At 51.2% G+C, this 17500-nt stretch overlaps 2 protein-coding genes across 2 annotated transcripts in view; one reads left to right on the top strand and one right to left on the bottom strand.

Moving 5' to 3' along the window:
* LOC115540736 (centrosomal protein of 170 kDa-like) overlaps window positions 1-790 on the bottom strand; it is a 20994-nt gene extending 20204 nt beyond the window's left edge. Inside the window, 1 exon segment of the mRNA XM_030352275.1 lies at window positions 272-790. The gene's annotated coding sequence lies outside the window, so the exon portion shown is untranslated.
* Window positions 791-1214: 424 nt separating this feature from the next.
* LOC115540742 (coiled-coil domain-containing protein 85A) overlaps window positions 1215-17500 on the top strand; it is a 21718-nt gene continuing 5432 nt past the window's right edge. The window contains exons 1-2 of the mRNA XM_030352288.1: window positions 1215-1992; window positions 3975-5008. Of these exons, the coding sequence (XP_030208148.1) occupies window positions 1651-1992; window positions 3975-5008 (1376 nt within the window). The 5' untranslated portion in view covers window positions 1215-1650. The remainder of the gene's footprint in view (window positions 1993-3974; window positions 5009-17500) is intronic.

Raw genomic sequence — 17500 nt, 5'->3', positions numbered from 1 at the left:
TGATTCCTTCAAATCGACCATAACAACACACCCGGACCAGAGATCCGGGCTAGGAGCGGACCATGTACGCTTCTGGACCGGTGCTACGGGGGGGCTGTATCCATGCAGCCTCTCGGTGCTGGAGACACCAGCCTCCCCATCACGGACGATACATCGGATGGATGTCACGCGTAATGACGCTCCGTCCACCGTCTGTAGGTCCAACCCAAAAACAACATGATCCCCGTGCGACATATTCTCTATGATTCGGTAACGTATGTATTTTACTTGCCTGTTATAAACCATGGATGATCAGCCTCCAGTATCGCCTATTCCTCAGCAGGGTTCGGCCAAGCCTTCGCCCAGCCCCGGTCTGCAGTGCTCTCCACGGCCGCTGGGGGGCGCCCGGCCCCGGTCTGCAGTGCTCTCCACGGCCGCTGGGGGGCGCCCGGCCCCGGTCTGCAGTGCTCTCCACGGCCACTGGGGGCGCCCGCCCCAGGTCTGTAGTGTTCTCCACGGCCGCTGGGGGGCGCCAGGCCCTGGACTGCAGTGCCATCCGCGGCCGTTGGAGGGCGCCCGGCCACTGTCTGCAGTGCCCCCTGTAACTCATATAATTCACGCTTTTGACTTGAAGTTCATCCTTCACCACTAAGGGAAACACTTGACTTGTTGGCTGATAAGTGAATTTGTTCACAAGTTAACCCCAGCTCACTGAATTAATATGTCATCAATTATTATTAATGTGGAGTGGTTTACGCAGGCCGGACATAGTCTCGATAGATGAATAATATTTATTTTATTAATTATTATATTAATTATTAATATAAAATAAAAAAATAAAAAAATAGTGAAGCCAATAAAAGCACAGTTCACCGGAACTGTCCACGGTGCTAGACCTAATGTGTGAACCTCTGTACTGAGCATGCGTGGAGTCTTTCACCCAATCACCAGCAGGGGGCAGTGCACATCCACATGATGAGGTGAGAGATGAAAGACACAGAGACGCAGACTGGGAGAGAGACAGGGTGGGGGAGCGAGAGGAAGAGAGGGAGAGAGGGAGGACGAGAGGGGAGGGGAGGAAGAGAGGGAGGGGAGGGAGGGGGGAGAGAGGGGAGAGAGAGAGAGAGAGAGAGAGAGAGAGAGAGAGAGAGAGAGAGAGAGAGAGAGAGAGAGAGAGAGAGAGAGAGAGAGAGAGAGAGAGAGAGAGAGAGAGAGAGAGAGAGAGAGAGAGGGAGGGAGAGGGGTCGGGAGGAAGAGAGGCAGAGAGCACGAGAACAGTAGCGGCAGCAGCAGTAGTTGTCCGCCAGGCTGTCTCCTCCTCTCTTCCCGCGTCGCCATGCAGCGCTCACGTTAATCTACCGCACGGTTACCGGCGGGAGGCGAGCGTCCCCTCCGCCCAGGATGCGGCCTCAATCCGGCTGAACCAGAGACCCGACTGGGACCGGGACTCGGCTCTCTTCGGCCATAGCGGATGTATGTGGACGTTGCAGTCCGGGTTTGACTACAGGGCGCCTGCGTCGCCAGCTGTTGCTTGCATGGAGAGAAGTGGCGCCAACAGCAGGAGGAAACGGCAGAAGGATGCGGTGACGTTATAGAAAGGACCACCACCCGTCCCACCGGAGCCGGGGGACGAATGCGAGCGGACGCTATCATCGAGTCTTTGCGTGTTTTATGCCTATAGTCGGTGTTGGAGTAAGCGTACCGATGGAGAAATCTACACCGCCACCCCAGCCCCAGAACCCCCAGCCCGGGGTCCAGGTCCTGCCTCAGGTCCAAGTCCCGCCCCTGCCCCAGCTCCCGCTCCAGCTGTCCATCACCAAGACCGACAGTCCGGCGGAGGACATCTCCAACGTGAGCGAGGAGGAGCTGACGCGGTGGACCAAGGAGGAGCTGGCGCGGCGGCTGAGGCGCTCCGAGGCGGACAAGATGAGCGTCATCCTGGACCACGGGAACCTCATCCGCGAGGTCAACCGCAGCCTGCAGCTGCACCTTAACGAGATCCGCGGGCTGAAGGTGAGGGGGGCGCGCGCGTTGGCCGAGGTATGAGATCATCGATGTTTTAGTCCACACCTGAGCACGCGCACGGATGGAGGATCGCCTCTGCCTTCTCTCTCCAAAGGGCGTGTCTGTCGTCATGACAGAAGGGAGATTTCACGGTGGAAGTTTGTGCTTGGGCTACGGAGTGATGCATACGCGTTGTTTGCGAGCAGTGAGTCAGAATGAGCAGTAGCGAGTGAGTTAGTAGCCACTCCATGTTAAAATCAGGAACGTTAGTTTCTCTCTCTCTCTCTCTCTCTCTCTCTCTCTCTCTCTCTCTCTCTCTCTCTCTCTCTCTCTCTCTCTCTCTCTCTCTCTCTCTCTCTCACTCCTTCTCTCTCTCTGTCTCTGTCTCTGTCTCTGTCTCTGTCTCTCTCTCTCTCTCTCTCTCTGTCTCTGTCTCTGTCTCTCTCTCTCTCTCTCTCTCTCTCTCTCTCTCTCTCTCTCTCTCTCTCTCTCTCTCTCTCTCTCTCTCTCTCTCTCTCTCTCTCTCTCTCTCTCTCTCTCTCTGTGTCTCTGTCTCTCTTGCTATCTTTCTTCCCTTATATCAATCTAGCTCTCTCTCTCACCTTCTATCTCTCTCTCACACACACACACACACACACACACACACACACACACACACACACACACACACACACACACACACACACACACACACACACACACACACACACTAGCTCCTTGACCGGTCCACTGTAAGCAGTGTGTCGTGTGATGCAGAGTTGAGCAGGCTCCTGAAGCAGCTCTCCCTCCCAGAGTACTTCTGTATCGTTTGGCGCTGTATCATCTCTCTGCTCATCCATATCAGTAATTAGACAGAAGCGTGCCAGCAGGTGAGAGAGGGAGTTGGCTAGAGAGAGAGGGGAGGAGGAGAGGGGAGGAGTGGTTAAATAAGGACAGGGTGATGGAGGAGGCGTGCTGGAGGCGCGACAGGACACACACAGAAGAGTCTCCTGAGTTAATAACAGCCTCTTCCTTCTGGCCATGGGATTGGTTGGCTCCATTTCACAGTCTGCTCGTTCTCTGTGTGTCTGGTCCTTTGATGTTGACCTATAACTCAGTCTGAGGGCCAGCCCTGCACCTTGGACCAGACACCCTAAGACAAGGTCATTCTGACATCTTATGGACAGATCGGACGAGGGCTCCATATCACACAGTGGTATATCCAAGTGAACGGCATGTCTGAAGTGTATGTGTGTGTGTGTGTGTGTGTGTGTGTGTGTGTGTGTGTGTGTGTGTGTGTGTGTGTGTGTGTGTGTGTGTGTGTGTGTGTGTGTGTGTGTGTGTGTGTGTGTATATGGAGAGGTTCGTAGTGTTTGTTTTTCCCCATGACCACTTTGTTCATGCACTGGTCATTTTTCACCATTAAATGTATTTTGTTGTAATGTTGAATGTGCATCTCAGTGCCCTTGTAGCCTCTTCTAACTCTTCCATGTCTAGCTGAATATATCTCTCTCCTCCCTCCTCCCCTCTCTCTCTCCCTCTCTCTCTCTCTCTCTCTCTCTCTCTCTCTCTCTCTCTCTCTCTCTCTCTCTCTCTCTCTCTCTCTCTCTCTCTCTCTCCCCCCTCTCCCCCTCTTCCTCTCCCCCCCCCTCTCCCTCTCCTCCCTCTCCCCACTCTCTCTCTCCCTCTCCCTCCTCTCCCCTCTCTCTCCCTCTCCTCTCCCCCCTTTCCCTCTGGCCCCTCTCCACTCTGTCTTCCCATCTCTATCCCTCTGCCCCCCTTCCTCTCCCCCCTCTCCCCTCTCTCTCTCTCTCTCTCTCTCTCTCTCTCTCTCTCTCTCTCTCTCTCTCTCTCTCTCTCTCTCTCTCTCTCTCTCTCCCTCTCCCCCCTCTCCCCCCTCTCCCCTCTCTCCTCTCTCCCTCTCTCCCCCCTCTCCCCCCTCTCACTCCCTCTCCCCCCCGCTCCCTCTCCCTCCCTCTCCCCCCTCCCCCCCCTCTCTCCCCCCCTACCAGGACATCAACCAGAAGCTGCAGGAGGATAACCGCGAGCTGCGGGACCTGTGCTGCTTCCTGGACGACGACCGTCAGAAGGGGAAGCGTGTGTCGCGGGAGTGGCAGCGGCTCGGCCGCTACAGCGCCAGCATCATGCGCAAGGAGGTGAGCCTGTACCTGGGCAAGCTCCAGGAGCTGGAGCAGCGGCAGGACGAGGTGGTGAGGGAGAACCTGGAGCTCAAGGAGCTGTGCCTGCTGCTGGACGAGGAGAAGGGCTCCGGGCCGGGGCCCCCGGGGGCCGGGGGGGGCCTGGCCCCGGGGGTCCCTGGGCCGGGCTGCCGCGGCTCCATGGACAGCCAGAGCAGCCTGCTCACGGTGCCCGGGGCCCCCGGGCTGCTCCTGAGGGACGTGGGCGACGGCAGCAGCACCTCCAGCGCCGGCTCGGCCGACAGCTCGGACCACGCCCACCAGAGGGCGCCCCCCCGCCACGCCGCCGCCGGCCTGGGCGTGGCGGGGGGGGGGGATAAAGGCAGCCCCGAGCCCCCCCGTAAGCCGCGCTGCAGCAGCATCAGCGGGATGGCGGGCGGGGGGGAGCCGGGCAGCCCGGACCACCCGGCGGGACGCCACCGCAGCACCAGCCTGGAGTACCCCTACGTCCTGCCGCCCCCCCGGCCCCGCTGCGGCTCCGTGTCGGACCACCGCGTGATGCGGGGGCTGAGCCCCGAGAAGTACGGCCGCGCGGTGGGCCGCCGCAGCCCGGAGCAGCCCCCCAAGCACTACGGCTCCGACCTGCTGCTGGGGCCCAAGGGGCACCTGCACGGCCCGGGGGGGGGCAGCGGCGAGCTCTACCCCCCCCGGCACCACCGCAGCAGCCTCAGCGAGCCCCGGCACCTGGAGGGCGGGGGCAGCCCCGAGACGCACCGCCACCTGTACGCCCTCAGCCCGGACCACCACGGGAAGTACGGCCCCCCCCCCCGGGAGGGACGGCGCCCGGAGGGGGCCCGCCGCCGAGGAGCTGTCGCCGCACCACAGGGGCGTCTACAACGGGATGAACGGTGAGGGGGGGGGAGGGGGGCGTCCTCACACTGGGGGGGGTCCTCCCACTGGGGGGGGGGGCTTGGCGGGGGATTAGGTGTGTGTAGGTGTGTGTGTGTGTGGCTGTTGGTGTTTGTTTGTGTGTGTGTGTGTGTTGTGTAGGTGTCGGTGTGTGTGGGTTTAGGTGTGTGTGTTTGTGTGAGTGTGTGTGTGGCTGTTGGTGTTTGTTTCTGTGTGTGTGTGTTGTGTTGTCTAGGTGTCGGTGTGTGTGGGTTTAGGTGTGTGTGTTTGTGTGAGTGTGTGTGTGGCTGTTGGTGTTTTTTTGTGTGTGTGTGTGTTGTCTAAGTGCCGGTGTGTGCGGGTTTAGGTGTTTGTGTTTGTGTGAGTGTGTGTGTGTGTGCACGGAGGTTATCGTCCATCTTTTCCCTCTGCACGTAACCTTTTGAAGTCGTGGATTAACACACTGGAAGTGTCCTTTCAAACAGGAAATAGGCGTGCGTGTGTTTGTGTGCGTAGGTGCGTGCGTGTGTGTGTGTGATCTAAGGAGTGTTCTTGGAATCCGTCCCGATTGGAGTTCCACCTACTATCGCCCTCCAGGAAGGGTTTACATCAGGAAGCAGATTGATGCTGCTGAGGCTGGTCTGGCCTCATGGCTGCATGTGTACAGGAGTAATGGAGATGGGCTTAAGCTGCTGGCGCTGCCCAGGCATGAGGTAAAGGCGTGCCACTCTGGTGCTTGGGAGTTTCTGTGAAGGGATGAGTAATTTGGCATGTACAGTTTATGTTGTGTTGAAATATTCATGCTGAAACACGACGGTGTATAGATCCACTCAATCCACTTTAAAGCTTGTACTTAATGGCTTCTGTTTTGAAATGTGAACCAGATCAGGAGCCTGATGATATGTGCAGTACAGTTGACTGATTGGGAAGCAATTAGGAACATTACTTTGAAACAATGTGCTCCTGTATTTAGTCGATGACTGGTCTGACAGATGGTCTGTTGGTCCATTTCACCCATGTGATGAGTTCTGTTATTTGCCTTTAATACTGGAGTGTGTGTGTGTGTTTATGTGTGTGTCTGTGCGTGTGAGTGTGTGTGTGTGGGTGTGCAAATGTGGATGTGTTTGTGCATGTGTGTGTGGACGTGTGCGTGTTTGTGTGTGTGCGTGCGTGCATGTGTGTGTGCAGGTGTATGTGTATGTGTGTATTTGTGTGTTTGTGACTTTGTGTGTGTGTGCATGTGTGTGTGGACGTGTTTGTGTGTGTGTGTGTGTGTGTGTGTGTGTGTGTGTGTGTGTGTGTGTGTGTGTGTGTGTGTGTGTGTGTGTGTGTGTGTGTGTGTGTGTGTGGTGACTGCTCTGACCTCCGTGGCCGCCGCCTCATCCATCATCTGGACGGGAGGAGCTTAGCTAACACTACTAGCAGAGTCACAGCAACAGGAAACACACACACACACACACACACACACACACACACACACACACACACACACACACACACACACACACACACACACACACACACACACACACACAAACCCACAGGAAGCAGCTAACCCTCTTCCTTTATGGACACCATCTCTCATAATGTTCCCCAAAGCTAGCCGCTGAGAGGAGGTGTGCTGTGGCGGCTTCACGTGGGCCACAGAGCCGGCGTTGGAGCATCTGGGGGAGGGAGGAGAGGGAGGAGAGGGGGGAGAGGGAGGAGAGGGGGGAGAGGGGGGAGAGGGAGGAGAGGGGGGAGAGGGGAGCAGGTCGGGGCTGCTGTCAGAGCCCCCCACAGAGCACAGCCATGATCCTGCAGCCCAGGAAAAGTGCTGAATGGTGGAGCCTGGCTGAAGGGAGAGGACGTGTCCCTCAAGGTGGGAGATCAGGCTGACAGCGCAACAGGAAACGCACAATTCACCGTGGATGGGAGGCCCTCTCCCCCCCAACACAGCAGACAGACGGACGGACCGATAGTTTGATGGTAGTCATGGACCCAAAAGCAATCATGAGCTGTTAACTACTTTGCATGTTGTTTTGCCGGGTCATAGCTCGGTCCGTGAAGCTGTGACAGGCAGGTCCTCCGGCCAATCAGAGAGCCGGAGGCGGGCAGTGGACATTCCGCATGCACGCTGGGCATGGGACTTGTTCACGTGTATTTGCAGGCTGACCAGGCCATGCATGCGATTATTATTTAGTTTTACTAATGAAGTTTCACAACAATCGAAGTTTGAGGCCATATTGACCAGACGATAAGAGGCCAGAGAATCCAAAATGATCACACATTGTTTGATAAGGATCTGTTGTCGCGTGACAATGAGACCAATTAGAAATACTAGGAACAAGGTTCTTCTGCCCCTCCACTGAAGCACACACAGATGAATCCTCTGTCTCATAGTAAACACGCGGCCTCGGCTTAACCACTCAACAGATTAGCACAGGTTCTCCCGGAGCAGAGGTGAGGTCTGAACAATAGGGTCCTCTCTCTCTGATCTCGGAGCAGGCGGAGAGTGATGGACGGGGGGCGACGGGAGACAGCTGGGCGCCCTCTGAGGGCCCGTTTCGTATTAATGCCTCGCAGATCCTTAATTGGAGAATGAGAGTGCTCTGGAACACTCGGCGGAGCGCCCAGAGAAACATCGCATCCGTCAGCTCGCTGAGGCACGCTGCTCACAGCCCAGACTCATAAAGAGCATCTCTGTGAGATCTCGTTTGGCGGTTTCTGTGAGATCTCGTTTAGCGGTTTCTGTGAGATCTCATTTAGCGGTTTCTGTGAGATCTCGTTTAGCGGTTTCTGTGAGATCTCGTTTAGCGGTTTCTGTGAGGTCTCGTTTAGCGGTTTCTGTGAGATCTCATTCAGCGGTTTCTGTGAGATCTCGTTTAGCGGTTTCTGTGAGATCTCGTTTAGCAGTTCCTGTGAGATCTCGTTTGGTGGTTCCTGTGAGATCTCGTTTAGCGGTGGTTTCAGCCGAGACCAGGAAGAGTCTGAGCTTTGGCTTTGTGATACAGAATCTATGAGCTAGCTGTCTGTCAGAGCAGCCATCCATCATGTATGCATGGAGGGTCAGGCCACACCCACAGGGCTGCGAGGGCAGCCTTCAGCTGACCCCCCCAAGGACACTGGTGATGACTGTCCCAACAACACAACACTATAGAGGCCTAACAACGCTCTATAGAGCTAACTCAGGTCTATAGAGCTAACACGGCTCTATAGAGCTAACTCAGGTCTATAGACCCCACACAGCTCTATAGACCTAACACAGGTCTATAGAGCTAACACGGCTCTATAGAGCTAACACAGCTATATAGACCTAACACGACTCTATAGAGCTGAGCCTATAGGTCTATATAGACCTACCACAGTTCTATATATTTCTATAGACCTTCGGTTAGGGTTTGTGTGTAAAGGATGCTGTTCCTTTTGAATCATCATCCCAGGTATTGAAATCCCGGTCTGATATCTAAAAACATAAATTTGGCTTTTTGTTATTTTCCCTTTTGAGTGACAGGACTGTTAATCAAGCTTTTTAATTCTCTAAATGATGAATCTCTGCCAGCGTTCCTTAGCTCCCAGTTCACTGATCTCCACTCTAAAGTCCCACCGGACGGCCAATCAGAGTCGCTGCACTGGACATGTGTTAAGGAAGAGCAGAAGTGTGGCTGTGTGTGGATGTGTGTGTGTGGATGTGTGTGTGATGTGTGTGTGTGGATGTGTGTGTGTGTGTGTGGAAGTGTGTGTGGATCTGTGTGTGTGGATCTGTGTGTGTGTATTCTGTGTGTATGTGTGTATTCTGTGTTTGTTTAACTGTGTGCGTGTGTGTATTCTGTGTGTGTGTATATCTGTGTGTGTGTGTGTGTATCTATGTGTGTGGATCTATGTGTGTGGATCTGTGTTTGTGGATATATGTGTTGATCTGTGTGTGTGGATCTGTGTGTGTGTATCTGTGTGTGGATCTGTCTGTATTTCTGTGTGTGTGGATCTGTGTGTGTGGATCTGTGTGTGTGGATCTATGTGTGTTGATCTGTGTGTATATCTGTGTGTGTATATCTGTGTGTGTGGATCTGTGTGTGTGGATCTGTGTGTGTGGATCTGTGTGTAAATCTGTGTGTGTGGATCTATGTGTGTGGATCTGTGTGTGTGGATCTGTGTGTGTGGATCTGTGTTTGTGGATCTATGTGTGTGGATCTGTGTGTGTGGATCTGTGTGTATATCTGTGTGTGTGGATCTATGTGTGTGGATCTGTGTGTGTGGATCTGTGTGTATATCTGTGTGTGTGGATCTATGTGTGTGGATCTGTGTGTGTGGGTCTGTGTGTGTGGATCTGTGTGTATATCTGTGTGTGTGGATCTATGTGTGTGGATCTGTGTGTGTGGATCTATGTGTGTGGATCTGTGTGTGTGGATCTGTGTGTATATCTGTGTGTGTGAATCTATGTGTGTGGATCTGTGTGTGTGGAACTGTGTGTGTGGATCTATGTGTGTGTGTATCTGTGTGTGTGGATCTATGTGTGTGGATCTATGTGTGTGGATCTATGTGTGTGGATCTGTGTGTGTGGATCTGTGTGTGTGGATCTGTGTGTGTGGATCTATGTGTGTGGATCTGTGTGTGTGGATCTGTGTGTGTGGATCTGTGTGTGTGGATCTATGTGTGTGTGTATCTGTGTGTGTGGATCTATGTGTGTGGATCTGTGTGTGTGGATCTATGTGTGTGGATCTGTGTGTGTGGATCTGTGTGTGTGGATCTGTGTGTGTGGATCTGTGTGTGTGGATCTATGTGTGTGGATCTATGTGTGTTGATCTGTGTGTGAGCCAGCTCGCCGCCTGCTACCAAAAAGACTGAACTAGGGGACTTTAATTCCTGTGACGGCGTAGTACACTGCACTCTGGATTATCACATAAGCCTTTTGCACAGTATTTTTTCAATTTTTGGCCTGTACGTACATGCGTGGGTGTGCATGCGTGCGTGTTTATATGTGTGTATGTGTGTGTGTGTGTGTGTGTGTGTGTGTGTGTGTGTATGAGTGTGTGTGTACGTGCATTCATGTGTGGGTGTGTGTGTGTGCGTGTGTGTGCGTGCGTGCGTGTGTATGTGAGTGTGTGTGTGTGTGTGTACGTGCATGCGTGTGTATGTGTGTGTGTGTTGGTGCAAGCAGCAAGTGTGTGTAAGCCTCTTGTTTACGTGTGTTGTGTCATTCCATCTGACTTGTCCCGTCGCGTCCCGTCCCAGAGTCACACGAACACCGGTGCAGGGTTACCGCTGTCGCCCAACACGCCTCGGAGCTCAGCTCATACCCCGCCAAACCCAAACCGACCCACACCGGTCTGGACCGGTTTGTCGTGGAATAGGGCCTCCTTCATGAACCAGGGGCTGCGCTGGGCCAGGATTAGACGCTCTTATTGTGCTTCCAGTACAGTAGGAGTTACTGTACTGACGGTAGATGTACAGTTAACAACCCTGTAGCATTCTGAGCGGAGTATACTTCCTCTGTGAAAGCTGGCAGTGCAGCACCATTAGCAGTGACACCGTGCAGTCGCTGTGGAGCTCACGCCCGCCGGTCGGTCAGAAGGCTAACCCTGCCCCGTGCAGACGTGAGGCGGCAGCGTGGGGCAGTCTGCGGGCCTCAGGTGGATGTTCAGGATTCCTTCGCTCATCATCATCTTCAGACCTTTGGGTAGTTTCTGTCGAGCAGAGCCAGCCTTCCGTGCGTCTAATATCCGTTGAAACACGCTACAGAATGCCGTATAGCGCGTGTGTGTCCTCCTGACCCATACTAGATGAGAGACTTAGCGTCTCGGGTTTGTATCATATATTGTATCATCTATACAGTGTTTAATATAATATAATATCGATACTGGAACTCTGAACACAACGCTGATTACATTACAACTGTGATGTTTTCTGGCTATTGTGTCTTCGCTCATTTGTTTATCTTTAGGAATCATTAAACATTATATTCATAATCACGTTTCCATATTGAACTGTTTCTGTACCATTGGTCCCTGTGTGTGTGTGTGGGTGTGTGTGTGTGTGTGTGGGTGTTTATGTATGTGTGAGTGTGTGTGTGTGCATGTGTGTTTGTGTGCACAACCTTGGGAAGTGACCTGAATTCTCTTGCTTGTTAATGTAAATGTAAATCCCTAAATCCTCCACATGCACAAGCACAAACAAACCCAAGCGCACACACACACACACACACGCACACACACGCATTGTGTGTATTCCTTTAATTTGTGTATTGTATCATTTAATCTATTTTAAAGTTCTGATTTAGTTTAAGTAGCAAACTAAAATAAATGTATAAACTGAGAACAATTGAGCCTGTACAGTCACGTTGACACCCTAACTCAACTCTACTTGTGTGAAATAGATCATTCAGTATCTCCAGGACTATTGATCTAGCTGATGGCTCCTTGGTTGTTTAGAACGCCTAATGCATGACAACAGGAAATATCCCTCTGGTTTTTGAGTCTATAATACCCTCCTTCACTCTGCCAGTGAGAGATACAAGGCTGTCTCACTGTCTCCTCTCTCTGTCTCACTCTCTCTGTCTCTCTGTCTCAATCTCTCTCTCTCACTGTCTCCTCTCTCTGTCTCACTGTCTCCTCTCTCTGTCTCACTGTCTCCTCTCTCTGTCTCAATCTCTCTCTGTCTCAATCTCTCTCTCTCTCTCTCTCTCTCTCTCTCTCTCTCTCTCTCTCTCTCTCTCTCTCTCTCTCTCTCTCTCTCTCTCTCTCTCTCTCTCTCTCTCTGTCTCACTGTCTCCTCTCACTGTCTCCTCTCTCTGTCTCTCTGTCTCCTCTCTCTCTCTCTCTCTCTCTCTCCCTCCCTCCCTCCCTCCCTCCCCCCCTCTCCTCTCCTCTCCTCTCCTCTAATTGGCCAGCAGTGTGATCCACCAGCTGTCGTGTGGAGGCTCTGATTGCGAGGCCTTGTTTCAGGGGGAAACAGGACTGTGCCAGGCTGAGCTCAGGAAGAGGCTTGAGGAAGTCTGTGAGTGGATCTACGCATGTTTTCAATGGCCTTCCTCCCCCGCCTTCCCCAACGCCTCCCCCCCTCCCTCCCTCAGCCACAGAAACTTTCCCTTTTCTCTTTTGTCCGTACATCGCCCCCCCCCCCCCCCCTCCCGTTTCTCTTGGCCTTCTCTCAGGGCTCTCCTTCGTCAGTCGTCGGCCGTGGCTCAGAGCCGCCGACCCCCGTAGCCCGGGACTAAACGTCAGCTCCTATAAGCCTGGCCGCCGCCTCCGGGCAGGGAAGACTTCTGATTGGATGACTATCATCTCCACACCATCACCTTACTCTGTTGATGCAGGGGGCGGCATGTGAACCAGGAGGTGGAGCGGGTCGGCTGGTCGGAGTGTCGAGGTGTCCCTGAGCGAGACGCCTCACCCTGACTGCTCCTGACCAGCTGGCTGTCGCCCTGCGGGGCTGACTCCGCCGTCGGTGTGTGAATGAGTGCATAAATGGGTGAATATGTGTATGAATGGGTTAATGTGAGGCAGTTATGTGAAGCACTTTCAGTGGCCACCAGTTAGAGAAGCGCGGTGTGTGTGTGTGTGTGTGTGTGTGTGTGTGTGTGTGTGTGTGTGTGTGTGTGTGTGTGTGTGTGTGTGTGTGTGTGTGTGTGTGTGTGTGTGTGTGTGTGTGTGTGTGTGTGTGTGTCCAGCAGTGCAGCCCCAGTCGTCCCCTACACACACACACACACAGTGACACTCTGTTTCGCTGCAGTGGACAGATGGGGATCTGTCCAGTGGGCTGAGGGGAATTGATCTTGGTAATTAACCATTAAAGTTATGAAGTGCCCGTTGGAGCTCTCAGCCTGTACTCGTGTGGAGCTGCGTTCGTTATTTCATCCTCTTATCGTGCGTTGAGTCGTTCCAGACGGCCGTGGTCCACACTGTGATCTCCAGCTGAGAGGGACTGAAGTATATTTTAAGAGTGTTCAAGTTGTTAATTTAGTGAACAAAGGCGAGAATCTGGGTTGTGAGAAACTGGATTATTCCACTAAGCAGAGAAATAGAATTCAACTCATATTTCTTGGATTTTCTTCCTCATTGGTTATGATAGTAATGGATCCATATTGGTCTGAATGAAATTGCGTTCCTTTATTTGAATTGGGTAGTGCGTACAAACTGCTTCTAACTACATTTGAAGAACCCTTTCATCACTTTGACTACCATCTGTCAACAAGAATAGGAGTCAAAGTTCTTCACTACAAGATAAACGCATGAAAAAGCAAGTATTATTTTGTTTGTTTGTCTGTGTAATTGATTGAATTATGCTTCTTGACGTATTCGCTTTATGCATCACAACTGTTTTGATTTCCATTGTTTATCGCTTGGCTTTCTTTCCATCACATCTATTTGTCCACCAGATGTGTTTTTGGAATTTCAGTGAAGAAAACATCTGTAACAGAAGAGCCTGGAGTCTCACAATCCCATTAGATCACTGCATGAAAAACGAATCCACTCATTTTGGTTCCAGTTACAGTAGAAGACTTAACTTATTGTTTGGCTCAGTCTGGTAAGAGTTTATGCTGCAGGTGAATTATTCACAGAAGAAAAAGGGAACAAATTGCGAATAAAACCAATACTAGGGATTTAAATGGTAATAGAACTGCAATTATACAGTGCTTTTCTAACCAGTGATTTACTCAATCTCGCCCAACATTCACCCATTCACGCACACACCGACGGCGGAGTCAGCCCCGCAGGGCGACAGCCAGCTGGTCAGGAGCAGTCAGGGTGAGGCGTCTCGCTCAGGGACACCTCGGCACTCAGCTAGGAGGAGCCGGGGATCGAACTGGCGACCTTCTGGTTACCAGCCGACCCGCTCTACCTCCTGAGCCACAAGCTGCTCAAAATGCTCTCGCTTTGTACGAATCGTGGCGGGTAGAGGGAGCGGTTTACTGCTACTTCTCAGCTATCACTCGCTAACTCGTTGAACATCTTGTCACACATCCTATATTATTCATTAGCACTGAGACTTGACTGCTGGTGACGTTAGCCCATAAAATAGGACAACAACAGTTTATCTTGCAAATGCGGGCTTAAATATTTTATTGACCGCTGAGACTCACAGCACAAAAACATGCCAACAGCCTAGCATAAATGGAACAAATTGGCTCACTTATAGCTTTGTTACGCTTTGAAGGAAATATATAAATAAATCATAACGACGGCAGCATTAGTATGTCACAGCTATTACATTTGAACTGTTTTCAATTCTAAGCTTTGATTTGCTTCGTTAATGATTTTAAGTGGCAGTGTGTGAGATTGAGCCCGACCGTAGCGAGGACAGAATTACACTACTCAGTAACAGTTTTCTGTCCGCTCTGAAGGCCGTGCAGCGTGTGTGTTATGGCCAGCATTTGTTATTTAACAATTATTCGCCGAAGGCGAAGTGAATAGTGAATAATACACTATTCACTGAGCCTGAAGTGAATAATTGTTTTAGTATAAACTACACGTGAACACACGGACACGGACATTGTGCGATGAAAAAAATATCCCGAGTTTGAGATCTCACTCATGGGATATTGCCCAATATCCCGACATAGTGACCAATCAAATTGCACCATCTTAGGTGGAATATTTCAGCTATCGGATGTGATTTCATGATTATTGAAATCGCTATCCTTCAGCAGTGACTACAGATATATTGAGTTGATTTTAAGCAAAGAGCTAGTGGAGATGTTACGCTTTCAGGCATCAATGTGTGATTCATTAACGAGTCAATTCATGTATGATAGAGTAACAAGAATGGAATCATACAGTTTCTATAATTCACACATAAACCGAAAAATAGTACACAGTAGCAGTAGAAAGTAGGCCTACAGTAAAAGCAAATCACAACCCCAACCCCCACCACACACACACACACACACACACACACACACACACACACACACACACACACACACACACACACACACACACACACACACACACACACACACACACACACACACACACACACACACACACACACAGCCCCTAAGGTGTGCCAGGCCCACAGGGCCCCAATTAGTAATGTCTACACCAGTGAGTTCCAGGCTCGTCCCCTCCAGACATTACAACCCCACCAGCCGCGCTGCTACACACCAGAGCCACAACTCACACACACACACACACACACACACACACACACACACACACACACACACACACACACACACACACACACACACACACACACACCTGAGCCACAACTCAGGGGCTGCTGCTACTGCCTTCCTCATCGTAGCGCCTGCTAGCGCTGAGTCGGTGGTAGCTCCGTGCTATCTAGTGTACGTTGTAGCTCCATGCTAGTGGTTCATACCATGTAGCCCAATGCTCGTGGTTCATGTGTGGTAACGCCATTGTAGCGCCATGCTAGTGGTTCATGTGTTGTAACACCATTGTAGCGCCATGCTAGTGGTTCATGCGTTGTAGCGCCATGCTAGTGGTCCATACATTGTAGCGCCATGCTAATAGCGCCATGCTAGTAGGTTCACACGTTGTAGCTCCATGCTAACGGTTCACACGTTGTGGCGCCATGCTCTCCATTAGCGTGTTGTAAATACATAGAAGACACTGCTCTATCATGCTAACTGAACCCAGACGGGTTCTTTGTGACGCCAGTAGGATTGTAGGTATGACTCTGCGATCTAAACTCCTTTTAGCAGGGACCATAAATTCCCTATTTGATGACTCACACACACTTAATAAAGGATTTAAACATTGGTTAAGGATATTATTCTTTTATGTGTAATTGTAACAAAGTGGGCTCACTATCCCACTTCACACTTAGGTCATAAACAACATGAATATCCTCTTCTAATTGGACACACAGACACCTACATTAACTGGAAGCTTGCCACGCAGCCTGACTGAGTGACTGACAGACGGGCTGATTGACTGTCTGTCTGCCAGTCTGTCTGAATGATGGGTCTATGGTAAAGGTCACATCATCCAACATGCGTCCCGGCAGACGTTACCATCAAACGTGGATGAATTATTAATGCAGATGATTTCGAGGAGACCTCAGGGCTTGGCTTAGAGAGAGAGAGAGAGAGAGAGAGAGAGAGAGAGAGAGAGAGAGAGAGAGAGAGAGAGAGAGAGAGAGAGAGAGAGAGAGAGAGAGAGAGAGAGAGAGAGAGAGAGAGAGAGAGAGAGAGAGAGAGAGAGAGAGAATATATAGCTATATGTATATAGCTATATATATATATATATAGAGAGAGAGAGAGAGAACGATAAAGAATATATATATATAGAGAGAGAGTAAAGAGGATATAGGGTGATAAAAGACATGAAAGCCAAGTGCAGAGGAAATGGAGACATTAATTTATTGCTTAATTCCATCACTAAATAAGCGATGACTTTCTTAAATGTAAGGATTCTCTCTCTTACTCTGAATATATAGCTGATAGTTGATTTAAGTCTGTTTTCCCTTCATTTACGACTCGATGCTTTATCCGTTTATAATTGGTCTCTTGCTGCAGAAGGGCAGAAGAGATGCAGGAGGGTGATTTATGTTGTGTGGGAGCTGGTCTCCGTCCCGAAGCCGATCGCTGGATCTCTGAGTGGGGGGTTAGGACCATGGGAGGCGGGATCGTGGCTCTGGGAACGTTGTGGATGATAACCAATACATATTTCACACAAATCATATCAGCGAAACAGTCCTGCCTCCCCGTTCCCCACACTGATTTAAATCCTGTTCTGGATTCAAAGCACCTTGCTGAGTCACCACGTACTCTTCAAAGCCTTCAGTCGTGACTGTAGACTGCAGCGGTCGCTGTGCAGAGATGCATTCTGGGAGGTGGCCTCATCGAGTTTTGGTTCAAAGGGAAGGTTTTCCTTCATGTTGACCCCTCTCTGAGGGGTGTGTCCACCGAGCCGGCCAATCACACTCTGTGAGACGCTGTGCCCGATTGGTGCCTTTGAGTAGTGCTGCTTAAGATGACTTTATTCACTCGGCCGTGTCATGTGTGAGTGTTCATGAACATGTTCATGTTATCATGTAGCTAACATTAGAATGCTAATCCCAACCGCTTTCAGAACATGCTAACCTCTGAATAAGTTGCCATTCAAGAGGTCATAGGGATTTACATCAAGGCACCGCAAACTGTGGCCACATTTGGGTTTGTTTGTGCTTGTGTGATGCCTCTGTGTTCTTTTTAGGAGGGGTTGTCATTGTTGCTTATCCCATGTTACTGTGTGTCTGCAAGTCTGTGTGTGTCTGAATATTTGTGTGTGTGTGTGTCTTTGTGTCTGTGTGTCTGTGTGTGACTATGTGTCTGCATGTATGTGTCTGTGTGTGTCTCTGTATTTGTGTGACTAAGTCTCTGTTTGTGTGTGTCTGTGGGGGTTGTGTGTGTGTGTGTGTGTGTGTGTGTGTGTGTGTGTGTGTGTGTGTGTGTGTGTGTGTGTGTGTGTGTGTGTGTGTGTGTGTGTGTGTGTGTGACTGTCTGTGCGCAATGTGCATAGTGTAATGTGCTGGCTTGTACTGCCTCACCCGTAGAGGGGATGAGTCGTGCTTCTAGTGTCTCGCTA

The sequence above is a fragment of the Gadus morhua genome, chromosome 3 (genome assembly GCF_902167405.1).
Source record: "Gadus morhua chromosome 3, gadMor3.0, whole genome shotgun sequence".
Taxonomy (NCBI): Eukaryota; Metazoa; Chordata; class Actinopteri; order Gadiformes; family Gadidae; genus Gadus; species Gadus morhua.
Note: the sequence above shows the minus strand (reverse complement) of the source record. Positions and strands in the feature narration are given on the sequence as shown.